Raw genomic sequence first — 26,898 nt, forward strand, 5'->3', positions numbered from 1 at the left:
CTTGTTCTATAGTCCATAGGGAAATGATAAATTCGTCCCCTTTTCTTCCCTGTGCCACCTTCCTAGTGTAAAAAGAGTAGTCATACATACATTAGAAGACATGGCCTCAGGAAGAAAAACGAGAGAATATATCACTTTGCTAGTCTAAACCGTGCATTTGTGGGGCGTTGCTATGGATAGGCCATGATGCAAAAAACTCATCCTTCAAAGGATTCTAACCTTTTGAATTCTGAAAATAAGGGTGTCAATGGACCCAAAAATGCAAATGGATCCAAAGGATCCCATATGTTAATGGACCGGATTTGGACTCGACAACTGGATTTTAAAATAGGGCCACGTAGCTAGCCACAAAATTCAATGGAGCCCTCTGAATTGAGGGTGTTAATCTACGAAAATACCTTTCATATTTCCATTCATTTATGTCTAATCATGAGATATATTTTCATAACTTTTAAAAAGCCAACCTCGTAGGTCCTGTTCGTTTTAGATTGTGACAACCGATGAATCGGTTGGGACCCTCAGCATCAGTTGTCACAATCTGAAATGAACAGGGCCTTAACGTTGCCCAATTTGATTTTGGGTCGCACAGAGGCGATTTCCTAATCGAAAAACTTATTTCGAAAAACTATGTTCCACTCCATAACACCATTGGTTCTAAGGAAATTATCTACTTACACTTCTTTCCCTAATTGTAGTGACACGATAGAGCGAGGGGAACTCATCCAATATCTGTTATTGTACCAACTGTCTAGCTAGAATTTAATCTTATCCCCTACACCCATTATAAATCGAAACTCCATATGAAAAAAGGATTTGATTTTCATAATGTCCCACTAAACAGTTATCCCTTTAATCATATATCCATTAGTGTGGTTCTATCCTCCATAGTTAGATCCGTACTTGGATTTCATCACTGTTCTATTTTCCATTTGCCCGACAAGAATTTGTTTATCAATCGTCACGGTTGTTATTTACAGTCTTTTATGCATTCAATCACTCCATAGAAAATTTCCACTAGCTTTGCAAGCCCCAACTTCACCTTTCATTTCATGTCCTATTGTGAGCGCTGAAACTAGTGGTGATTTAAAGTCCAACCCCATTAATAGGAGGGAGAAATCAAAATTTGTGCAGGAATACCGAAATATTTTGCGACAGATTCCAAAGCATGTCGCTAGAAATATAACTTTTATATATTAAAAAATATTGTTAGGGACGTACTTTAAAAATCGTAGCTAAATCATAATTTTGGCATATCTAAAATAATTGAAGAAATAAAAAAATTAGCATCATGTAATGTGGTGGTTGCTATGATACCAGGTTGGGTCTCACCTGCTCATCAAAAGGTTGGGTCCCACCTAGTCCCATACTTAGGCAAGCCCTAACTTAGGACTAACAATCAACCACGTTTCCTCATCCACCGTCCTTGGTGGCCCACTCTAATAGTTTACAGTCTAAGGCCTTTCCCTAGGTCACCTCTTCTACGGTGCCCCACTCTACGATAACTTCACCCTTACAGCTTTTACACTGGCTTTTAAAAACAACCGCTAAAAACATGATTTTTACATTAAAAAGTACTTGAACAATAAAAAATAGTATTTGCAATGGTTTTTTTAAAATCCATCTCTAATAATATTTTAGGGGGATTTGCTAGCATCCTTTGCAAAAGGCATTTCGCAGATTGCCTGTTGCACGTGAGAGCAGCGACACCGGCTCACTTTTCAGCGGATATTGTCTTCATTCATGATGCCGGCTCGCTTTTCAGCCAAATTTGTCACGCCCCTGCCCCGCTGTGTATATATTGTCCGGTTTTGTGTCATCTATCATCCTCGGTTTTATTTTCCAGCAGCACTAACCCTGCCTGACTCACTCCGCGGGGCCCGCCCCTTGGAGATGTTGAAAACGCGTCTACACAGGGAGAGGGAAAATGCACATATATAGCCCAGTAACTTTTTCCTCCCTTTCCAATGTGGGATCTCACAAAATTTGTCTTCATTCATGATGTGGCTGCTCTCACATGCAACAAAGCCATCCACAAAATGCCTTTTGCGATGGATGCTAGCAAATCCCTATTTTAGGCGATGGGTTTTAATAGTTTATCACTAAATTTCCATTAATGGAGACGAAAATAATTTATGTTGCTAGAAATCTTTTCTTTCAACGAATTTATGGGGATCGTCTACAAATATGTTGTTAAAACAGGTATATCTTGAAATGTATTGATTCTTTAGTTAGTAAATTGACAAATTTAAGCATCAAGTTTTTAATAATGATTGTTCGCATGTACCACATGTCATCTTCATGTGGTTATTATAGTTTTAGAAATTATATAATTAATAGCTTCCATCTGCAAATGGAGATTAAATTAAAATAAAAATAATCTTATTTACAAATTAAGATCAATTTGGTTCTATTCTATCCAAGGATCCGCATCTAATCAGTTTCAAAGTGGCATGCCTCCATATGTAAATGAGATTAACTTAAAAATAATCTTAGGAAGACACTTATAAGGGATTTGCTAGAGATCATTGCACAAAGGCATTTCATAGTTAGCTGTTGCATGAGAGGGCAGCCCCCCTCAGCTTACGTGGCTGCTCTCTCATGCAACAGCCCCGCGAAAATGCCTTTCTGCGATGATCCCTATGAAATTCCCACTTATAATACAGGGCTCCGTTGTTGAGCAATAAAAATTATGATGGCTAATAACTAAAACACCTTAGTTTAATTAAGGGTTAAATGTCCATATAAATGTCATATTGACAATGGCCTCTCTAGGGCCATCACACACGAAAAAATACTGATTGGAGTCTATTGCCCGGCCAACACAACGTCGGAGGAAAGTCCGTCTAGCGAAAGGTGATCCGCCAACTGTTGTCAGTAAAAAGACCGATTATCTATATTAGATTAGGAGATTTTATATGGTGGCCGACCTTTACATGTAAATGTCAGAGAGAAAAAACACCCCCTCCCTTGATTTTAAATCCATCAAAAGTCCCCTTTTTTTTTTTACTTTTCTTTGGATCTAAAATCAAGGTGGCAGCTTTTCTCTCTCTCTTCCTTGTGATTTCACGGTCGGCCACCATATAATTTCTCTTAGATTAGATCTATTTTTTACTCTGAAAATTTACGAAGGTATTTGATCATCTTAAGTTGAGGCAACATTTTTTGACAATTAAAACTCACTTTCTTTGTCAGCAAGAATTCATCTTTTTATCAAAATGCTTCCCATTTATCTAACAATTCTTGTAATCTTATTTACAAATAAAGGCCATTTTTGGTTGTATAGATAGACCATTAGGGCACATTTGGCTACCGTGAATTTTTTTCTCCTTGTATATTAGGTTATCCAATGGGTTATGGTCAATGGGAGAGGTGATAGAAATGAGAGATGTTAAGGTCCTGAGTGGGGGCCCGCCTAGGTATGGAACTAGGTTGCACACAACATGGTTTGAGACCGGTTTAAAGGGCCTTGCCTAACACGTTCCACCAGCTTTGGAGCTTTTGGTGTATTGGTACGTACCTAACATTTGGTATCAGAGCGACCGTCCCGTCCTGTGTTCGAGTCATAGAAGGAGTGATCTGTGGAGAGGACTACCTAGAAAAGTAGAAAGAGCTGCTTGGTAAAAGCTAATGTGAAAATCGCTAGAGCGAAGTTCACAAAGAGTGGGCCGCCACGGAAGGGGTGACTTGTGGAAAGGGCTATTTGGAAAAAAAGCTAGAGTAGGGCTGCAACAGGGTCGGGTTGGGTCCGGTTTTTCAAAACCCTAGTCCAACCCTGGATCCCATTATCTCAGCCCTGACCCTGAGTCAAGGCTGAAAAACCCTAACCCATTGCCCGCCTTACAAGGCTCAGTGCTGGCCCTAGCCCGCTCTGATTGGCCCTGATTGGGCAGGGCCTGGCCAGGCCGGCCCTAATTGACCCTAGTGCAAATACCTGTTAAGAGTGCCAAAAATAAAGCAACCACTTATCATATAGAGCAAAATGATCAATAAACAGAGAAAGGGAACAAAATAAGATTATGAATTCAACAACATGACGGACGACAATGACAATTAATAATAATAATCTAAAGAAACATCAATCCAAGATAATATAAAACATTAGCAAAATAAACATGCACAGATGATTCAATTCTATAATAAAAAACTTAGGGTCGGGCCGGGTCAGGGTACTCGAGGCATTAACTCAGAACCCGACCCGACCTGAGTCAGGGTTTAAAAAAAATGAACCCTGACCCGCCCTCGGGGTTGGAAAATCCAGCCCTGACCCTGTTCGGGCTCAAGACGGACAGGGCGAATCTTGCACTCCTAAGCTAGAGAAAGCCGTTACAGAGTGGGCTGCCGAGGTCGACTGACGTGGAAGCATGGCATAATGTTATAAATCCTGAGTGGGGGCCGCCTAGGTATGGGACATGTTTAAAGGGCCTGAAAAAAATCTGCAGATTTCTCTCTTGCCCCCTAAATCACTTGAACAGCATTAGATTAGCCGGTCCCAGTATACCACCCAATGGGTACCTCGCGGACCATAAGCTCGCACTAAACCCTCGTTCCCGCTCCCTACTATAAAACTACAGAAGAGAGAGAGAGAGAGAGAGAGAGAGAGAGAGAGAGAGATTGGTGTCCTGTTCAACCAAGGTTCTTTGCAACTCCTTTATTTTTTATTTTTTTCATTTCTCGAAATGAAGGGATAAGCGTAAAAATTCATGGGTTTTGTTTTTGCATGTCGTTTTTTTTTTAATTTTTCGGTAATTTCCACAATAGAATCTGAATCTCCCCCTCGTATGCGTCTCTGAAATGTGGGTTCTATAACTTTCTGCAACCGATTGAATTTTGAGCTTTTTTATTCTCTTGTTTGTGTGTCCATGAACTGTATGATGAAATGCCTCAACCACCATGGTATTTAGAATGAGGGTTTCTTGTTATGCTATTTTGAGAGAGATGATCGTGTTATAATAGCATGTTTTTCTCACCTTGTGATTTCTTCTTAGAAATGTCCCGTGAAAAGAATGCCCTTACTTTCTGATACATAGATTTTGTGTCATGTGGACTGTGGAGTGCTATGTGCATGTGTTATTATGTTGTATATGGGGTTAGTTAGAATGTAATTATTACATGGTGATGGCCAATGTTGCCTGGAATGCGGTTCGTTATCGTACAAGGTATGGGAATGGGTACGAGGAACGTTGGTGGCCCGGTATGCGGTACAATAGGGCAGGTTTAGTGGGTTCACTGTTTGGGATCACATGTCAATTTTGAGCTCTTATTCGGGTCTCTCTTGCAATGTGTGAGTGTGTATTCATGTCTTTGTGCGTGCATGCGTGTGAGATAGCTCTTACATTTGGGGAATGATCTTTCTCTCTCTTTCTTAGCATATGTTGACATGCATCTCTCTTTCCCTCTTGCTGGACGCCATTTTTTAGCGATTTGGGTTGCAAACGAACTATGTTTCGGGTCTTGCAATTGGATCGCGGGTCGATAAGGGGGCAGGGACCAATAACAATGGTTATGGCCTATGTGTTTAGGTTAGTGGGTGTTAGTTGTTAGATATGCGTCTTGTAAGTGGGGAAATGGATTGATGATGTGTAACCTTTGTGCTTGTATTTAATTAGTTGTATTACAATGGAAATTGGAGAATTTAGTAGTCAAAGAAGAAACTTATGTTTTAGGAGAGTCAGGGTTTCCTATCTAATTGAACCGTTAGGAGGTCCGGTTGCCTCGAATCAACCTCTCTATCCCTCTTTTTCTATCTTTTTCTTTGTTTATTTGTGTTACGGCCAATTAGGCACGCAACATGGAGTTATAGCTTCTACCTGCCTTTCCTAGGGCTGGAAAGGAAAGATAAAAAGTGGATGAGGCAAGAAGCGAGAAACGAATAACAGAAACGCCCATGTTAAGCTCTGGCTAAGATTGGTTCATACCTAGCCCGAGACATACTTGAGTTGTGAACTTACATCCTCGAACTGTTCAATTTAGACTCAATTTCGCCTATCTCTATTCCATATTTGTCTCTTAACCCCCAACACCCCCCTACACATATGTTAAAGGTCAAGTTAGTAGATTGGGTTAAGACAATAGTAGTAGACAATTTTATTTTTTATTTTTTTATTTTTTTATTTTTTATAGTAGTAGATATTGGGTATCATGTTCTCAACAGTTCTATATAGGCACTTAGGGAGTTCTTTCATTGCATCTCCTAATTTGGGTTTCTACTCTACCTGCATCTGCCGCTTGTTTTTGTGTTAATTTTATATTGCTACGGATATAGACATAGACAACGTTTCCACATTCCTCGCTTCTTAATGTTTCAAACAGAAAATAATTTTTTTTTGGGTTAGAACACTTTTTAAGTCATTTCAATCATCCATTCATAGCAGGTTAATCTTTTTTCCACTTTAACACAGTTCAATGAATTTTTTTCAGAAGCTTTATGGTATCTGTTAGCTTATTGTGGTGGAGTTAAAACATTATCGAGAATCATGTGAAGAGACCTTTTCCTTCTGTGTCAACTGTTAAAAAAATTATGACTAAATTTCCATAGATTCAATAGTATACATTAATTTGTATGGCTGAGATTAATTATAAATCTGCTTAATATGTGCATGAAATAGGTATATGCATGCTGATTTCTCTTTGTATTCAGCTTCCGGTGGTGACTCATTCGGCGTTCTCTACTACAGAACCTGCACATCAAAGTAACTCCGATTTAATGGCAAGGAATGTGATGAATGATGAAACGCATAGGGGGGAGGAAAGAATCAAAAGCTATTCCAAGGTTGGTCCTATCTTATCTTACGCTGATAGTAATGGGTCACTCTTTTGTAATAATTACCAATTTGAAGTTTGGATGTCTACCCTACCTAATAGGCTAATATCACACTCTTTTATTACTTGCAGAAACTTGAGGATGATTTAAAAAAGCTAGGATGTAAAATCAAGCATCACGAGGACAACCAGACATTTCTTAAGGAACACATAAATGACCTGAATGATTCCATTATTGACATGCAAGGTTTACAATCATACTTTTCTTCACTCTACTTTTTTACTGTGAAACAACCAATTCCTCAAAAATCTTAAGCTGTTGGAGAAGGCGTTATTTGATCTTTTATACTTTAACACTCCCCCTCACGTTTGACCCCTCTTTTTAGGGTTGGCCTACACGTGGCACATGTGGCCTCTCTTTTTGGGTTGGCCATTACATGTGGATTTTTTAAATATCAAGGAGTTTTGAACACAGGTCAATTGCTCTGATACCATGTGAAACAACCAATTCCTCCAAAAGCTTAAGCTGTTGGAGAAGTCGTTATTTAATCTTTTATACTTTAACACTTAACTAAGGCAATGGAGGTAGCTAAATTCAGAAATTCAACTGTGGAAGCCTTGACTTTCTGCTTGGTCTGTGAAACATATGGTGCTACCTAGCTTACAGGTTTTGAAAATTGGGATTTTCCTTTTTATTTTGGGAAGCTGCAATTAAGTTATACTGAATGGGTCTTAATAATTTCTTTCAAAAAAAAAAGGGCTAAAGATGGATTTCCTCGCATCTTAATAATTTCTTTCAAAAGAAAAGGCTAAAGATGGACTTCACTAGGGGAACAGTAGAACCATCTATTTTTCCTGCTTTATTTATTAAATCAATGACTTAGGTGTGCAGCCTCCGTGTCTTTTCGAAACTAATATAAGCATTCACTCAGGTATACTTGGAAACTACCATTCATCAAGTGAATCCAAGGTCCGAAGTCAGAATCTTAACCATGCACAGACTGAGCAGAACGCCATTGAACAGATATTACGGCAGGAGAAAACAGCAGCTGGCATATTCTGTCAATTAAAAATCCGTAATGTCACTCAGGGATCACGGTTAACCAAGGACGTTTTGGGTGTAATAGCTACACTAGGCAGCGTAGAAGATAATAATCTTAGCAGGTTAATTTCAGCTTGTATCTTCATTTTTCACACTAGTAAAATTGCATGGTTGTCATAAATGTATTGCAAATGGTTATTACATTTGTATTTAACTTCACTTAATACTTGGCTCCCTTGTCACATTTCTATCAAGGCTTTTCTCAGAATATTTGGGATTGGAAGCTATGATGGCCATCGTATGTAAGTCCTATGTAGGCGTTCAAGCACTTGAAATGTACGATAAAGAAGGCCAGATTGATAAGAATGCTGGTCTTCATGGGCTTGGACCTTCTATTGGAAGGCCCATGGATGGAAGATTTCTTGTCATTTGTCTTGAAGATTTAAGGTAAGAATAGTACATAGCCTTTTACTTTTCGTTAATGGAATAATCCATGCAGAACATTCTGAATGCAATTCCTTTGTATGGAATTTGGACATGCTTGAAGGTTGATGTCTATGAAAGTATAAAAGATTAAATAACGCCTTCTCCAAAAGCTTAAGCTTTTGGAATTACTGAATTACTGGTTGTTTCACATGGTATCAGAGCAAAGGTCTTGAGTTCAAACCTCCCGGATAGCAAAAATCCATATGCAATGGTCAAACCCAAAAGAGGGGCCACATGTAGGCCAACCCTAAAAAGAGGGGCAACACGTGAAGGGGAGTTTTAAAGTATACTCAACTCAACTCAACAAAGCCTTTGTCCCAAACTAGGTGGGGTTGGCTAAATGAATCCTTTAGAAAAATTTCATGATTACGCCCCAAAGAATTTTCTACAGGATTCGGGAGTGTTAAAGTATAAAAGATTAAAAGATTAAAAGCTACTGGTTGTTTCACAATGTCTGTATGGATTGTGCATACATTTATTCTCAAGACAGATTCATTTCATTCATACAGTCTTTGTTTGTGCCGCTTTGTAAAAAATAATTACTGAAAGTAGTTCTTGCACAGGCCATACGCGGGTGACTTTGTAGCCGGAGATCCAAAAAAATCGCTTGCCTTACATAACCCAAGATTGCCTAATGGGGAGCGTCCACCTGGCTTTCTAGGCTTTGCCGTGAATATGATCAATGTGGAAAATATGTACTTATCTTGTGTCACAGCAAGTGGGCATGGCCTCAGAGAAACTCTATTTTATAATCTCTTTTCCCGCTTGCAAGTATATAGCACAAGAGCTGACATGGAACGCGCTATTCCATGCATAAGTGATGGTGCCATTTCTTTAGATGGTGGAATTATGAAGAGTGCTGGTGTGTTTTTCCTTGGCAGTAGGTAAGCAGCGAGCTCCATCACTCCACTTCTTGTGAATCTTTTTCGTGATTAACTTTTCAACAGTTCTGCCTCTTGTCTGCTTCTCTTGTAACATAAGTATTGCTATCATTTCATCATGATTGAAGATTTGTTTTCTTTCTACGTGACAAACATTGCTTATGATTATCAATTCATGTTCACAATTATCCTCTTGGAGCATGAACAGTTAATGCTGGATGGACAATACGAATGTGTAATGGTAGTAGAGGTGCAGCTACAATATGTTTCCATACTAATTGCCAAATTGAATATCTAATACTGATTTGAGAGGGATCACATGCCTACAAACTATTAACTGTCAACTGTCAGACCACGTGATTCAATTTTACTTTTTGACATTTATGGCCCAAAATCCTTGATTCAGATGAGTATAAACCCCCCCACCCCCCCCGCGCGCACGCGACTTAAAAAGACTAAAGCCACTAAAAAAACACTTTAAAAACTAAATAAAATTCTTTATCATTAGCGATGAGCCCTATCTTCTTAACTCCTTGATTCTCTGTGGCATCTTGGATGGTTCCCCCATCATACTCTCCTGCTTGGAAAGAACTCAACTCTGTTGAGTTGTGACATCTGATCAATCTTCCAATTATACTTGAACAATGGTTCAATCTGTTGTTTAGAGATCCTATTGTCTTTCATCGTCAATCCAACTTAACTCAAGTAAATCCCAACTAGAAGAGCATCTCACCTATCTGGAAATGTTCTTGATGGAGTCCCACCAACAAGATAGAAAAGAGTCACACTTTCTTTCTTCTTTTTTTTTGAGCTTTTCCATAAACAAAAGTTCAATGTTACTGCCGAAACAAAAATGCAGTCTATTCCTTTGAGTTGACGACATTCTTCTTCGTGATTCATTTCATAGAAATCCCACTTCCATAACAGAATATACTCACCATATCTCTGTCCGATCGTGGCGCTTACCAACTATCCCCAAAGCAATTGCTTTGTGGGAAAAGTGCTGTCATTATCTTTATTAAGAGTCCAGACCAGGAGACATTGCTGGCACAAGGCCTAAGAACACACGGCCAACCTCCGATCTGGGTCCAGCAACCTGCCTAGGCCAACAATCTCTTATGCCAATTTAATGTTAGACGATCTATGGAAGGGAATATATTTCAAAGGTTAGGGTTAAGTTTTAGTTGACTAGGGTGAGGAATAGGATATGGGCTAATGAAGCAGGCTCTGCAGGCAGTAGGGGTCTGAATTACTGACAAGAGTAGACTATTGTAGTAGTGAATAGAGGTGAAAAGGATGTGTAAAAGTCAGGGCTTTGGATCCTAAAAAATGTGATTTGATTAGATAATCATTTCTATTTGCGGTAGGTTTGGAGGAGTGCAAATATATGCCGAAAAGGTGCAGGCAAGGGTTTTAAGAAGATTAAGGGGCACATGATAGATTTGAGTTAAGATTAAGGTTTCTCAAGTAACTAAGAATTTTGTAGGCGGGAATGGTCTCGGATTTAGGTATGTTATGGTAGGTGTGAGGTTATGGTAAGGTTTTAATATTTGGGAAAGAGACGTTTGAGGATTTTGGGCGAGATAAGTTGGGCGTGGGGTTTAGGGTGAGATGGGATTGATAAGCAAGAAGAAAGGTTGAGGTTTAAGGTTTCAGACGAGATTTTAGACAAGAGAAAGGAATATTTCCGGTTCCTGGGCAGATGTTTTGTGGAGAAGAAAGCAAGAAAAGAAGAGAGAAAATAGGACAAATATTAATTGCAAGTAATGAGGAAACAAGATACTTGTCTCAAGGCATCCTACTAAGAGTTTTCCTTGGTATCTAACCATAGAAGAAGATTATGCTAGAATCATATACGAGCAATCCTGAAACTTTGCCCTAAGGGAACTTTATGCATCGTACCCCGAAGACGAGACATCACAGTCACTAAGAGAGAAAAAACTTTAAATCTTTATTCATTCTATGGCATAAGAGAAAAGTGCCATGAGGAGGCTATATGTATATGTATGTGTGTGTAAGAGAAGAAAGAGAACTGGAAATTTCTAAAACCCTAAGTAAAATCTTTTTTTTTTTTTGAATGGTAACCCTAAGTAAAATCTTACCACTTTTGGACTAAAATATCCTCGAATGAGTTCAAAGAGTCTCCCCAATTAAATTTTCATACTGCATGTGTGGGGCCTATTTAAAACACTAATAGCTCAAAGAACATTAGTGATTTTGATGGGAAAATACTCTAGTACCTCATACGACATAAAAACTTAAATAACATTCGAAAAACTAAATAAATTCTTTTAACATTAACAATAGGCCCATCCTTATCCGTGGAGATTCGCTATCTTTATTGAAGAGATTTTAGATTGGATTGTGGAGGGTCATCCGTCTTTCGTTCATGTAAAAGGTCGACAAATGGTGCAGCTGGTTAGCTAGGGAAGGCTGCTTATAAAAAAAAATAACAACGGGCCCCATCTTAACTCCTTGATTCTCCTTGGCATCTTGGATGGTCCCGCATCACACAGATATTTCACAAGATTTGATAGTTGATGATCATGTTATTTCTATTACTTTCAACTTACTCATCTTATTAATGGAATTGTATTAGTATTTCTGGATATATGGGTTTTCTTGTTATGTGAGTGCAAGACAAGGTATTAAACTTTGAACTTTGGCCCCACTGAAGTTAACACATGTTGGCAGAAATCGATACATGTCTACGAAAGTTTAAAACCGTGCTCCTATCATAATAACATCAAATCATTTGATCCATAATGTGGTTAATCTAAAATCAGAAGTGGGTTGCACTTTTTTATGACCACCTATAATACTTAGAAGCTAGAACTATGATATCCAAATGGCTTTGTAGGCAGTGTTAGGGGTTAAATCCGTCCATCCTATAAGTGCCCGACAAGTGGCATCTGGCTAACCTTGATTCTCAAGTTGCCACTTGTATAAGGAGGGCAAGAAGGTTATTTTTCCTATGCTCCATAAATAACAACCCCGAGATCAAAGGAAACTGCTCTAGGGGAACAACCGAACCTAGGACGGCAACTTTCCTAAAGTTCAGAGGTTCAAATAAGCAACTGAGTCCCATGAGGAAACTCGAATATCTCCAAGATAAACATGGAAACCGATTCCTTAGGGAAGTCGACCAATAAGGAAAGACTCCAAAAGAGGCAAGTATTCTAAAATGCCTGGGACTCATACTCTATAAAAGGGCCCCCACGTTCAAAGGTACGCATTTGAGAACTAAGGCATTGTTACTCTGGTCCTTTGCTGTTTAGATTTCCTGCTTCTTGCCAATTTCTGAATTGAGCGTCGGAGGGGAAGAGGGTCTTCCCGGAGTCCAAACTCCGGGACCTCTAATGTGTGTTCTCTGAGCACAGGACCAACATGCACGGATTGAAATACAACAAGGGCACATCCAACCGGGGCAGATTTCAGAACCAACATGCATAATGTACCCTGTCTGAAACAATACAATACTGATTCTTGTACCATATTCTTCATGGATACTTCTGTTTTTCAAAATAACTATCTGGTTTCAAAATTGTCACTCTCTTTGAATTAACTATCACGTTTTTTTCTTGTTAATCTCACATCTTTTTATTTATAGTTTTCAGTTGTGAGCCTTGTAGATGTGATTTTAATTTATTATTAAGTCTATCTTCTAAGCTAAACTAGTCAAGTTTTATTATTTTATTTATACATGTCTTGTGTCTATCTCATGGTATGGGATACCCAAATCATGAATCCATGTCCCTGTCGTATCTTTCAGAATATGCCAGGTCGTATCTCCATCCCGTGTTGGTATCCCTCTTTGTTCTTGTCTAGGTATCAAAGACCTAGACACTTGGAAATAGGTGATGTATCCATGCTCAATTCTTCACTATTGCGATTAAAAGCCGTAGACACACTTGAAATTGCCGTCGAGGGCCTCTCATCCCTAGCGCTCTCTCTCTCATCCCACCCTACCCGCTTCTGTCGGCCTTTCCTAAGGGCGGGCCAGGGGCGGCTCATACTTTACGTTCGAAGGCTGGAGCTGCTCATCGCCGAGCTGGGGCCGTTGTCAAAAGACCAGTCTACAATTTTAACATTTTAAATTCGTGTAGCACATTATAAAATGCAGGTAATAATTATTTTCTTGGTACTTGAATCTCATAATTTTGCTTATTACTCGGCTTAATACCATGATTAATGCAATTCCACATTCAAATTTAACTAAATTGAATTAGATTAGCCTGGTGAATATATATAAAATGGTGGATATATATAAAACTGCATCATGAGCTTGGTTTTAAATTTCGACCGAAATCCGAAATTCCGATTTTCGGCCGAGAACGAAACTGAAATCGCATATACACAAAATGGTCGTTTATTTCAGCTGAAATTCCGAAATTTCGTTTATCCCAAAATTTAAGGGATTTCACGCAAAAATCTTGATTTTAGGTAATCATTTAATATTTCCCTGAAATTTCGGGTAATTTCCGCCGAAATTTCGTAGGTGATAAATAGGTATTTTTTTTTATTTCGTTGGATTCCGGTCGAAATTTCGGTTACTGTGAGGACCGAAATGCATTCCGAAACCGAAATTTGAAACCATGATCATGAGTAATATGAGTGCCCTGGTCATACATACTGTTACAGAGAATACCACCAGCCATTGTTTTGAAAATCTTACGATTTACGATTCAAATCATATGATTCAATCAAATCTTATGGATTTCAATTTGAATCCCATGATTTAATCCTAGTTTGTATGAATCTTGTGATTTTCAATTGAATCCTACGATTTGATCTTAAATCATATGATTCTTACAGTTTATCCTATTTAAGTTGTGTATAAAAGAACCATTTCAAAAAAAAAGTTGTGTATAAAAGAAAATAGGACTTTCATTAGAAGGAAGAAGACATGGGAGTTCAAACGAATGGAACAAATTTTAACTAGTCAAGCACGGTATATGCTTGAGTGCAGTACTTAATTCAAAGGAAACAACTATAATGAGATCAAAATCGATGACTTACTAGTTTTTCATAATTGATATTTGTCATTTGATATTTGAGAGTTTGAGAATTGATATGATCTTGTGTATTTTATTATTTTTAAGGTTATTATCTAATATGCATATGTTTGGATGGGAAATAGATGATTAGCATGTGACACATTTAACAAAACAATTTGTATTATGATATTGAATAACTAATCATGGTAGGTTCTATTTAAATTAATGGATCTGTATGAAAAGTCAATAATTGACTATTTTATTATTTTTTACTTTGTTTATGATTATATATATATATATATATATATATATATATATATATATATATAGAGAGAGAGAGAGAGGGAGAGAGAGAGAGTACCATTTTAAGCCCATGTATTGCATGGGTATAAAATGGTGAGCTCACCCTATCAAAACATGAGGTAAAGTGTTGGACCCACCTAATGCATGGGTGTAAGTAGAGATGGTGTGCCCCACCCCATCGTAACTTGAGGTGTAAAATGGTTGGACCCACCCCATGTGTGGGCTTGGGTTAAGATGATGGGCCCACCCTATCACAACCAAAGGTGTGAAATGGTTGGCTAGCTTTTAGGGGTGAGTTCTACCCAGTTCAATTCCCTACATCTTTCAATTAGGGGGAGCTTGTGCAATCAATACAAAGTGGACCCAACAAAAATGTTAAATTACCGAAATTTTGGCTGAATTTTTTTTTAAAAAAAAGGGTGTGAAATGGTAGGCACCGCCACATAAAACAGTGGCCCCATCTCAACCCAGCATGAAATGTAAAATCGTGGGCCCTACCCTATGCATGAGTTAAGTTGGAGATGTGGGTCTACAACACCAAAACATTAGGGGTAAAATGGTGGGTTCACCGTTTTAGGTATGTCTTTATTATATACTAACTGAATTTCTAGTAGAAATGGTTTTTGGGAAGGAAAATAATGGCAATGGAACTAATCTCTCTCTCTCTCTCTCATCCATTGTTTCCAGTAGAAAGACTATCGATCTTAAGATCCCACACGCGTATTATATAGTTAGAATTTTAGCAACCCACTCTGTAAAATACAAACACCTGCACGAAATTAAAGACAGAGATTCAAAAGCACTTACATTCAAAACTTAAACAAATCCAGAAAAACAACTTACTTTCATCACCCTTTCACCACCCGTAAACACTATAAAAGAGGAATTTACATATTAAATCCAAATAGAGCAAGCATTGAGAAAGAAGCAATATACCAAAAAATAAAGTTAAATTAATCGAACATAAAGTCAAAGAAGAAAAATTCACCAACTGAAACAGAAAATGAGAAACAAATCAACAATAATAAGGGCACGTACCTTGATCAACCTATATGAAAGAAGTTCCAAATCAAATCCAAACCAAAGCAACGTACAAAAAATCAATTATTAACATAAAAAATTTAACCTGTAAAAGAAAGTGTAATAGAAAAACATCAAGAAAATTAATTCAACAACTAAAAGAAATAAAAAAACAATAATAGAAATTTAATCCTCACAAAGTAAATGTTGTAGGAAAACATCGAGAACATTAATTTAGCAATAAAGAAGAAAAACATAAATAAATCTAAAACAACAATGGAAACATACCTTGAGCACTCATCAACACTAAATTTTTTTTATATAAGTCCAGGACAAAAGATGGATTTACAGCAGCACAATACAGATCACAATTACCAAAAGTAGAAGATCATGCAGCAGAAATAGAAAGTTAGAGGCAAAAAAGAAACCATTATTACGGCTAATGGAAATCCAAAGAAGAAAGAAGTTCAAAGAAGAAAAAATCACCAACAGAAAGAAAAAATGAGAAACAAATCAAGAATGATAAGGGAACGTACCTTGAGCAACCTATAAGAAAGAAGTTCCAAATCAAATCCAAACCCAAGCAACATACAAAAAAATCAATTATTAACATAAAAAATTTAACCTGTAAAAAAAGAAAGTGTAATAGAAAAAACATAAAAGGGCGTCCCAGTGCACGGGGCTCTCGCCATTGCGGGGTTTGGGGAGGGCTGTAATACATCAAGAAAATTAATTCAACAACTAAAAAAGTCAAAAACAATAATAAAAATTTAGTCCACATAAAGTAAATGTAGTAGGAAAATATCGAGAACATTAATTTAGCAATAAAGAAGGAAAACATAAATAATCTAAAACAACAACGGAAACATACCTTGAGCACTCATCAACACTATAATTTTTTTTATATAAGTCCAGGAGAAAAGATGGATTTACAGCAGCACAATACAGATCACCATTACCAAATCCAGAAGAACATGTAGCGGAAATAGAAAGTTAGAGGCATAAAAGAAAATAGGACTTTCGTTAGAAGGAAGAAAGATGGATTTAAATCATATGATTCTTACGATTTATCCTATTTAAGTTGTGTATAAAAGAAATAGGACTTTTGTTAGAAGGAAGAAGACAGGGGAATGAATCGAACAAATTTTAACTTGTCAAGCACGATGTATAATGAGATCAACATCGACGACTTGCTCGTTTTTTATAATTGATATTTGTCATTTGATATTTGAGAGTTTGAGAATTGATATGATCTTGTGTATTTTATTATTTTTACAATTATTATCTAATATGCATGTGTTTGGATGGGGAATAGATAATTAGTAGGTGACACGTTTGTTAACAAAACAATTTGTATTATGATATTGAATAACTAATCATGTTAGGTTCTATTTAAATTAATAGATTTCTATGAAAAATCAATAATCTCCAATTTTATTATTTTTTACTTTGTGTTTGATTATATATATATATATATATATATATATATATATATATAGAAGTGGTTTGTGTGCAGCTGCACAGATAAGCTATTTGTGCATGGCTGCACAAACCATGGGGGGGCCACATTTTTGGGGGGATCCAAAGCATTCATTTGGAAGGCCCTTCCATGGATAGGGTGTGTACCAAAAATCAGCCCTTTAGGATCATCCTAATCCAGCCATTTGTGGATAGAAAAAATGGGCAGAAACAGTGTCTGTCCATTTCCCCCTCCAACTTTGATTAGGTTAGGATGATCCTATAGGGCTGATTTTTGGTACACACACTATCCATGGAAGGGCATTCCAAATGAATGCTTTGGATCCCCCCAAAAATGTGGCCCCCACTATGGTTTGTGCAGCCATGCACAGATAGCTTATCTGTGCAGCTGAACACAAACCATTTCCTCATATATATATATATATATATATGAATCTAACGATTTACGATACGATACGATTCGATCCCTATTACAATTTACGATTCGATTCCAATTTTAAAAACATTGACGCCAGTGAGCCATTGAACGCGATTTTTGAAGTCCTTTTATCATTATAATATGATTATGAGTTTGGCTATTGCTTTCGTGAACTTAATTGCCTAACCTGTTTAAAATCCTACTGATTAGATTTCTCTTTGTTTTTACATCTCCGATCATGAACTCTTATCTGATTTCAGCAAAGATATCGATGTGAGATTTCCAGTAAGCTCAGGAATCTCAAACATACCGGTGGACATCACTGAAATTGAGGAGAAACTGAGGCATATCAATTGGGAAAAAGAAATGATCGTTGAAGATATGAAAAGAGAAGAAGCATTATTACAGCATGCAAAAAAGAATTTTGAATTAAAAAAGGATGAGTTCATGGGGTTCCTCAAGGAGACCTCATCACACGTCCCTCAGGTACCTTAGACCTGTTTTATATTGCCTGTGAAAGGATAACAGCTTATCCATTTTAATTGTTTACCAACTAAAATTAGTTGTTTCTTAGATGTTTTTTTGTCAGTTAGTTCTTAAATTCAAAATATTGATTTCCATAATTGTTCCTTGGGGAATGATGCTATGAGTAGCTTTAATATGAGAAGCCTAATCTGCCTCCCCATTATGGTTTCAAAATATTGGTACCGTATCCATCGATATGGCTGATACCTGTCTGTTTTGGTCGAGGCTGATATGATATAATATCGGAGATGTTTAAAAATTGCACCCGTGTCGGATATAACAGCCGATATGGACCTTGTATCAGCCATATATATATATATATATATATATATATATATATATATAGAGGAAACTGTTGGTGCGCTTAAGCATGGTGAGCTTAAGCGCCCAATCACATGGGGCCCACTTTGTTAGGATGATCCAAAGCATTCATTTGAAAGTCCCTTACATAGATGGGGGGTGTACCAAAAATCAGCTCCATAGGATCATCCTAACCCCTCCATTTGTGAAGGACAAAAATGGACAGACACAAATCTGCCCATTTTTTGTCCTCCACAAATGGAGGGGTTAGGATGATCCTTTGGAGCTGATTTTTGGTACACCCCCTATCTATCATAAGGCCTTGCAAATGAATGGTTTGGATCACCACATAACATGTGGGACCCATGTGATTGGGGAGCTTAAGCGCACCATAAGTTTGGTGCGCTTAAGCTCACCAACAGTTTCCTCATATATATATATATATTTGCCGATATGGGTGCATGTTGCAAAAGTTAATTATTAAAATTACTGCATTCAGTTAACTGAATTTTTCCTAATTTATATGCTTGTTTCTTTCCTTCCAAAGACCACCAAATAGCCAAGGGTTCATCTTCCAAATAACTGTGCCTGTGCTTCCAAAGCGCTTCCATTGCCAACCCTCCAACGTGTCTTTTAAGTTTTAACTGATTTTGGGTGCACCCATGATACTCCAAACCATTTTTATACTTGTGCCCATAGAGTTGTTGAACCTTTGCAATATAATAATAGGTGATTAGCTGATTCTTCGTCCTCTCTACATATCATGTACCTGTTCGCCAACTAAAATTTCCTTCTCTTTATCCTATCCAGTGCGTTAATCTTTTTAATTGTGGCTGTATATGTGAAAGGTTGCACCTTGGTTGCCACTGGAGCGTACTGTATCTTCCTCCATTTCGTTGGGTACAATGGTGCCGAGGAAAGACTTCACCGCAAACTACTTTTCGGAGCCCGCACCCTTTTGCCCTTGCATAGCTGTGTTACAAGCAGTCCTCTAGAGTGCAAAGTAATTTTATTAGGCTGCTAAATTATTACTCTTAATTTTTCTATATAAGAAAGAGCCCCAAACTACCCTCTCCCTCTTTCATAGCAATTTGAAATTTTAGGATCTTTATGTTTAATTAACCTAAAGAGGCTCAGAAAAAGCTCAGTGCTAATGGACATGATCTAGCTTGATATGTACCCAAAAACCTCGCTCTCCCCATTACCTACGCTCAACATAATCCCTAGTTTGAATTCCTAAACTATTGGACAAACCAAGCCCCCCGAGCCTCTTCCTCTACCTAACCTATTGATTTTCGATCCCTTCCGGCCCTCCCCACATTTGCTGGCAATTTTTTTTTTTATCTTCCTCCAAAGAGCCTCCCTCTCCTCCCAAAATCATCAAAGCCACTTGCCTAGAAGGGCTTTGCTTTTTCATAATAAGATTTCCAGTGCCTAACCCTCCATTTTTTTCGCTTACATACCACTTCCCTAACCTTATGATTTCTCATCCCCACCGTCACCTCATAATTGCTGGCAATTATATTCCTCCAAAGAGCCTCCCTATCCTTCCCAAATCATCAGAGCCATTTATCCTTCCAAAATCATCAAAGCAACTTTGCCTAAAAGGCCTTTTGTTTTTTCATGATAAAACTTCCAATGCCCAACTTCTATTTTTTTGGCTTACACATCACTTCCCACATGACTAAATGTTTGTCTTTACCTTCCACTTTTCTTTCTCAAAGGAAATTTCTTTGTATTCTTTCCATTCTGTTTTCTAATGCATTGCTGCATCCTCCATTCCACACCTCAAGGATAGTAGGTTCTCAATGCTGTGGATGGTAATTGAGAATGTCCGTCTAAGATTTATGGAGTTCTGTCCACATGATAGTAGAACGGGTATGAGTTTTGGTATATTTTAGATTAAAGTAAACCTGCCAAGTAGTTCTACACCATTTAGGACTTTCCTTCTATAAGTTGTGGAAATCCAAACTTATTCCTGCAACAAAGCTTAGTTTTGTTAAGTTGTGGAATTCCTAGCTTATTTCTCCAACAAAGCTTAGTTTTTCTTATTGCCATCCCACCATACATGGGACACCTCAGCATACTGATTGGGGCCATTGATCTTGTATGCTACCATGAGACAGTATTGGGAGTGATTCCCTCCCCCCGTGTTTGGGCCACTGGAGACCGTGTGGTTAGCTGAAGCAGACAATCGTAGTATCCTAGCAGCTACAGCAGCAGAGCTGATCTAGTTGATTTAGATCGATTGGAAGAGCGAATAAAAGCTTGCTCTGTGAGGAGAATTCCCCTTAGCCAACGAGGAATCGCGTATCTAATATAATAAGAAAACAGACCCAGCTTCAAAAGAAGGTGCTAACGCCCGCGTTCAAGCAAAATGCCTTCTTTTGAAGCATGGGCGGTTGGTAGGCACGGTAGCGAAAAGAACACTAATTTAGTACTAGGACTATTTTATTTTTTATTTATTTAGGCTTTATGTGGACTCATATTGCATGTTTAATGCTCCTAGATTATTTTATTTAGGATCTATGTGGACTTATATTGCATGTTTAATGGTCCTAGATGTAGGAGATGGTCACATCAACCTATAACCCACTTTAGTTGCTTGTTACCTAAGGCCCACTACCTTAAAACCCAAGACCAAACCCTCTTAAAGATCTTTATAACCCTATCACTTCTCTACCATGGTCCACCACTAAAAATTTCCCAACTCAATTTACTTGAAACCTAAGCTCATTGGTTACTCTCATGGCCCACGACTTAAACTCTTTAAAATCCACTTAAAACCTTTTAAAACTCACTCTTACATCATATAGGCCAGCCCTATGTCCCACCACTTAATTTCACTTAACCCCTCTTGTTTCTTCTATTTTTATTCTATTGGCCAGCACGTTGGGCCCACCACTTCTCCATATAAAAATCTAACACTACTCTCTAAACCCCAAATTTGGAAAATGAAAAGAAGAGTGCTCGCTCTGGACTTCTTCCTTCTCCCATCCCTCCCTCCCTCCCTCCTCCTCGGCTTTGTGTAGCCAGCCCCTCTATCCTCTCTTACATGCTCCCCCGACTCGACTAAGAATGTAAGCCGACTCCCTTATTTTCCCCTCTATTCTTTCCTCTTTCTCATGCGGCAGATATCAGCCCCTTGTCTCACTCATATCCTAGCTTTCTCTCTTTCTCCTCTCGGACATTACCTACTGCGGACGACCAAGACACGGGGACTGTCACATCACTCCCCATGTACAGATCACAATCCCTTTTTTTCAGCACCCTACCTCATGTTCTCTACGCCTTGAACCTTTTCTATCTTGTTTTTAGATTCTCTTACCTAAGCTTTCCCTGATCCTATTCCTTTCCTCATCACCTTGCCCTGACCCTATTGTCGATTGCCACACCTTAGCTGCCCGTAGGTATTATTTGAGCCATGAATAGGATTATTTCATAGTTTTTTTTATTTTTTATCATAGATTATTTGAGATCTTTTTATTTTTGAATGACTTAATTGAGATATGTTACGCTTCCAATAGCTACCTGTTTTGTTATAGATTATAGATTTGATGTCTGGAACTTGCATGTATTGAGTTAATTACTGTTCGATAGATGGATCATGGATGCACATGGTTTGCGTTTAAAAAAAAAAAAAATTTGGATGAACACGGTTATGATTTCCTGTGAAACCCTAGCTGTAAATGCATCTTATGTGATGTTTAATCTTATTTACATGTTGCTGTTTTTATTGAATCAGAACACATTACGCTAAGTCCCGGAAATCAACCTGCGAATCATAGGTTTGTACCCCCCCCCCCCCCCCCCCCCCTCTTAACACCCATGCACCCACCTGGCACGGATGATCCTAACCCCTTGATTAAGAAAAAGCATTTTAGGCCTAAAAAAAGAACAAATTGGTCATTCTTGTTGGCCGGTCTTGATTTTTCTTCACTGTGGGATTGAACATTCCTATACATTCATAAGATCGAGGGTCCCAATCCCTCACCCACCCGCTATTTGTATCACTGGGCCATGATTCGTATTTTGATCAATAGTTTTCCTACTTCCTTAGCATTTGTTTATTAATTATTACACATATTCATTAAAAAATTTGGAAACCTAATTTTGACATTTGAATTTGTTGCAATGGACAGAACCAAGTCTAGGCTGGAAGATAAATGCATCCCATGATGAACTGTTGATATATGCCTAGTTCTCCAGAGCTAAAGGCAATTGGGTAAGCTCAACTAGAATAAGCTCAACTAGAACTCATCAAGAGAGATCAACTAGAATTGCACAAATGCCTCAAGGAATTCTGGATTGGAAATCCAGTTATAACTTAGGGTCTGTTTGGATGCACCAAAGTGTGGGGAAATCAAAGTAAAAGGACACATTTTTCATTTCCGAGCATTGTTTGGTTGCCATTTATTATTCACACGGCAGTCCTTGTCGGCTGTAAATTTTCCAAATGCAAGCCATTTTGTACTGTTTCACTTTCCTCTTGATTCAGAAGAAAAGCGAATGAAATGGGAGTTTATATCCCTTTCCTTCTGTCTCTATATTAAGTGAGAGTCCGTTTGGATGTACATAATACAGGAGGAAAACAGATTCCCATTTCTTTACTTTCCTTTTCCTCCACATTTGAGAGGAAAGTCAAACAGTAAAAAGAAGTTTGCGTTTGAAAATTGGGTTTTGCTACTCGTTAAGGTGCATTGGAAAAGAAACTCTACACATGTTTTGATAAAGAAATCTCAAAACCTGTGTAAGAAAGAAGGAGTTTGCATTTGAAAATTGGGTTTTGCTACTCATTAAGGTGTTGGAAAAGAAATTTTACACATGTTTTGATAAAGAAATCTCAAAACCTGTGCAAGAGTATGAAAACATGTGTAAAATGGTTGTAAAATTCTTTTCCAATGCCCTTCAGCAAAACCTGTGAAAAATTTACAACGGACAAGGACTGCCGTGTGAATAATAAATGGCAACCAAGCAATGCTATGAAAAGGAAAACATGTCATTTTACTTTGATTTTCCCAATTTTTGGTGCCACCAATCGGACCTAGTTCAAGAGTCATGAATTTATGGGTCCTACTAACACACGAAAAACCATGTTTATGGGGTGCAGTTTCCCTTAACCATGAAATTTGTTAGCGAGTTTCATTGCTGTGGCCTAAGATGCAGAAGCCATGTTTTGTGTCATTAAAACAGGTTCACAGATTGCAAGGATGCTTGAAGGGTGAGGGACTACAGCCCTACTTGCCAAGAATATATATCTGGTTAGAGCATTTGATGAACCTCATGTTACGCCTTTGTTTACTGCAACACTATTTAAGTAAAAATGTGTTGGCCAAAACACACATTGGATTGTGTTTGTGGTTAACCACTAGTGTTAAACAGATGTTAAGTAGTACTTTTCCCCCTAGAAATTAACAATCACTGTATCTTTTCTTTTTTCTCTTTCAATTTGCTCCCTTTGTTCTCAACCTTTTATTATAAAACCATTTATACATTGACATTTAGGCCAATCCACTTGTTGTGGATCTAAATATGTGGAAAGTCTTAACCTCTAGAACCGATGGAAAATATAGGCTACTGATATAGGCACTACCATGTTTTGATAATTACACGAACTCAGCTTGTCTTTTCTTTATCAACTTGCTTTTGAGTTCTGTTTAGGAACCGTAATAACCTGAAAGTTGTTCAAATAATAAAATACATGATGAGTTAGTGCGATTATCAAAACAAGTTAGTGCCAAATATCAGTAGCCAAAATCTAATGCATGTATTGTATCGGTAGACCGAACTTTCACCGGCCTGACTGATTAAATTTACTCGAGGTGCAAGGAACCAATCTAGAGTCCAATCTACATGACCATGGAACCAATCATTGACTTGAGGTGCAATGAAAATTATAAATTAGCAATAATCGTCTGACACTAGATATGAAACAGCTTAAGCTTGAGGAGTAACTGGTTGTTTAACATAAATATCATTTTCCATGAAAAATATGTTTACTATGCAGCCAAACTAGTCATGAGCACTCCCTTTTTCTTAAAAGAAGAAGCAGAGCAGTAAGGTGAGGAACAAAACCCAACACCCAACAGTAAGGTTGTAGAAAGTACAGAGACGAGGTTGTAGAAGCTTGAGGTAGGAACAAAGATATGAAACATTGGGTTTAAGGAGATCAAGACCAAGATCATGTTCTACGCCGATTTCTTACCTCGAATTATGCTCTCCTCCAGTTTCTTACTCTTTTGACAAAAATACTCCTTTGCACAAAACGTAATAACGAAGTGGGGTATTTCAAGTAGAATGGAAAATCTAGAAAGATGTTGTTCGGCAACTGACCAACTCGTTTCTCAACATTTTTGCTTCATGCAAGGAAATATTTGAAAAAGTGATATATTTTTATTTTATTTTAGATGTATGAGAGCCCTCGAGCTCAGTAGCTCACGGTTCTTACTGTACCTACTTCTACCTTAAAATTAGCCACAAAAGAACACAACTTTTTGAAGCTTTGGTAAGCTTCAAAGTCGAATCCGCACTTGCAACGATTAGGCCATGCTTGGCCACCATGAAAAAATATTCCATGGAATATATGTGGGGCCAGTTGTGAGAGATGGGAATGGGATGCAGAGACTTGAGAGAGTGGGTGCTGTAGCCAAAGCCCATCACCAATAACATCGATCAATCCACCATCTACCGTCGATGAACACACATATTAATTACAAGATCTTGCACAAATAGAATGGAGAAAAATATATAAGCCAAATTATCACAACCACAACAAGGGGAGCATGAGAAAATAAACATTAGCAGCTACAATAGTAAGAATATACATGGTTTACCACAATGGACTACACCACGGATAAGGCAACACAGCTCCACTATTTAGAACTAGAATGGTAAATTTTATATCCACACACCGATAGAATCCACTGAAAAACCCTTCTCTTCAATCTTCCATGTAGCCACAAAATAATCTTTGAATTTCTACACCGAGAACAAGGAAACCCCCCTTAAACATGATGTTAAAATTACACCCCCTCAATTTTCTTACATTTCAATTATAATCCTTATTTTGAAAAGTCGCCAACTACACCTCCTGAAGTTTCAATTTGTATAAGGTAGACCCCTTCAGTGACAGTTCGTCTACAGATCGAAGGGTTCGGATGATGTTATGGAGCTGATTTTTTGGGCACACCCTATCTATGGCGAGCCATCAAATGAACACTTTGGATCATCTAAACAATATGAGCCCATTGTGTTTTTGGTAGTGTTTGGATTCAGGTATAGCGTTTGGAATGGTGTATTTGGTCTTCATTAGCATTGATAATGTTCCAAAAGGGGGGTCTACCTTATACAAATTGAACCTCAGGCGGTGTGGTTGGCGACTTTTAAAAGTCAGGATTAGAGTTGAAAATGTAGTTGAGGGGGTGTAACTATATTTTTCCCTTAAAAAAGAAAAAAGAAATCCCAGAGCTAAAGAGAAACCCCTCTTTTGCTCTAATTTTTCTCCTATTCCCAAGCTTAGCCTTTTCCCCCGTTTTAAGACCTCGTTTCTTTTTCTATGAAGAACTAACTATGACCCAATCGAAACAGAAAATAATACATACGCCTTTTGTACGGGAGAGCAAGATCTACTGTATCCATGACAGCTGGCTGTCCCATGTAAAGAAAAGGGGTGAATTTATCATTTCCCAAAATGAAGGGGATTATGTATTTACCTATTCGGTAGACGGGGGGGGGGGGGGCATGAATAGAATCACTGGTTTTTTGGGGTCTTTGATGCTATAGCTACTAACTCCCTCTCATCTCTTTATTATCGCCTCCAAATACTGCACATAATCATTTTTCATGGTTTTTCAATGGTGGACATGGTTAGGGTTGGTTCGGTTAGGGGGTTTCCCTAGAACCGAACCATAGAACCGGATCGAACGATCTTGATCGGGTTTACCCAACTTTTTTTTATTATTATTCTGTTTTGCTGAATGATATAACAATCAAAACAACCAACAGCAAAATAGGAAATCTAAAAGGGGGATGATATTTTCACTCCCCCTGCACGGAGCGGATGTGTAGTGCAGGGGAGTGAAAATATCACCGCCCAATCTAAAATTACATCAGATGAAGTTTACGATCTTTAAGATAAAAGTGTTCTCTCATGATCTTTCAAAATCTTTGGCTCGGTTCGGTTCAGTTCTAGGTCCAGGACTCCAAACCCAAAACCGAACTGAAAGCCTACAGTTTCAAAATTTTGAAATCAGAACCGAATCACATATTTTAGAGCCGAACCGAACCAAATAGGACGGTTCGATTTGGTTTTCGGTTTGGACCCGAACCATTTCCAGCGTTAGTTCCCAAACATTGCCCTAGTACGTAATACTGGTGGGAAAAGAAAAAAGAAGGGAAAATGACCAAATAGAAGTGGTAAGGGAAAATGACCAAATAGAAGTGGTTTCTACTGAGAATGACATTTCAAAAGGGGTGTTTTCTAAATCACAAAACAGAAGTGATGTTGACTGGTTTGGATGACCATGGGACGAAAATACCCTTAGTTAAAAAACACGGTTTTAACTTTACTCTCTTTCTCTCCCTCTGTTTTTACTCTCTTGATTTTTTTTTTACTTTTTACTTTCCACTGTTTACTCTCTCTCTCTCTCTCTCTCTCTCTCTCTCTCTCTCTCTCTCGCTGCAAATACG

General features: G+C 38.0%; 1 protein-coding gene across 3 annotated transcripts; it reads left to right on the forward strand.

Annotated features, from left to right (window-relative positions):
* Positions 1–4,426: 4,426 nt before the first annotated feature.
* LOC143845659 (protein DEFECTIVE IN MERISTEM SILENCING 3-like) lies at positions 4,427–23,720 on the forward strand. 3 transcript variants are annotated; one of them, XM_077354052.1, is made up of 10 exons: positions 4,427–4,632; positions 6,638–6,769; positions 6,892–7,006; positions 7,692–7,923; positions 8,057–8,248; positions 8,851–9,171; positions 17,646–17,871; positions 21,956–21,998; positions 22,353–22,435; positions 23,404–23,720. In XM_077354052.1, exons 2-8 carry the CDS (start codon positions 6,704–6,706, stop codon positions 21,968–21,970), a joined length of 1,167 nt encoding a protein of 388 aa, XP_077210167.1. In that variant the 5' UTR covers positions 4,427–4,632; positions 6,638–6,703; the 3' UTR covers positions 21,971–21,998; positions 22,353–22,435; positions 23,404–23,720. The 3 variants fall into 3 exon arrangements, with proteins under 3 accessions (XP_077210167.1, XP_077210169.1, XP_077210168.1); XM_077354053.1 differs by lacking the exon at positions 4,427–4,632 and adding an exon at positions 4,680–4,793; XM_077354054.1 differs by lacking the exon at positions 21,956–21,998.
* Positions 23,721–26,898: the final 3,178 nt, after the last annotated feature.

The sequence above is a fragment of the Tasmannia lanceolata genome, unplaced genomic scaffold, assembly GCF_043159265.1.
Source record: "Tasmannia lanceolata isolate RefF3 unplaced genomic scaffold, GAP_Taslan_0.1 ptg000015l, whole genome shotgun sequence".
Lineage (NCBI taxonomy): Eukaryota > Viridiplantae > Streptophyta > Magnoliopsida > Canellales > Winteraceae > Tasmannia > Tasmannia lanceolata.

Excerpts from the sequence above, each read along its gene's own strand:
- LOC143845659 (XM_077354052.1), top strand. The coding sequence starts at position 6,704 with ATGGCAAGGAATGTGATGAATGATGAAACGCATAGGGGGGAGGAAAGA. Across the intron at positions 6,770-6,891 it reads GAATCAAAAGCTATTCCAAG|AAACTTGAGGATGATTTAAA; the intron begins GTTGGTCCTATC and ends TATTACTTGCAG. Across the intron at positions 9,172-17,645 it reads GTGTTTTTCCTTGGCAGTAG|CAAAGATATCGATGTGAGAT; the intron begins GTAAGCAGCGAG and ends ATCTGATTTCAG.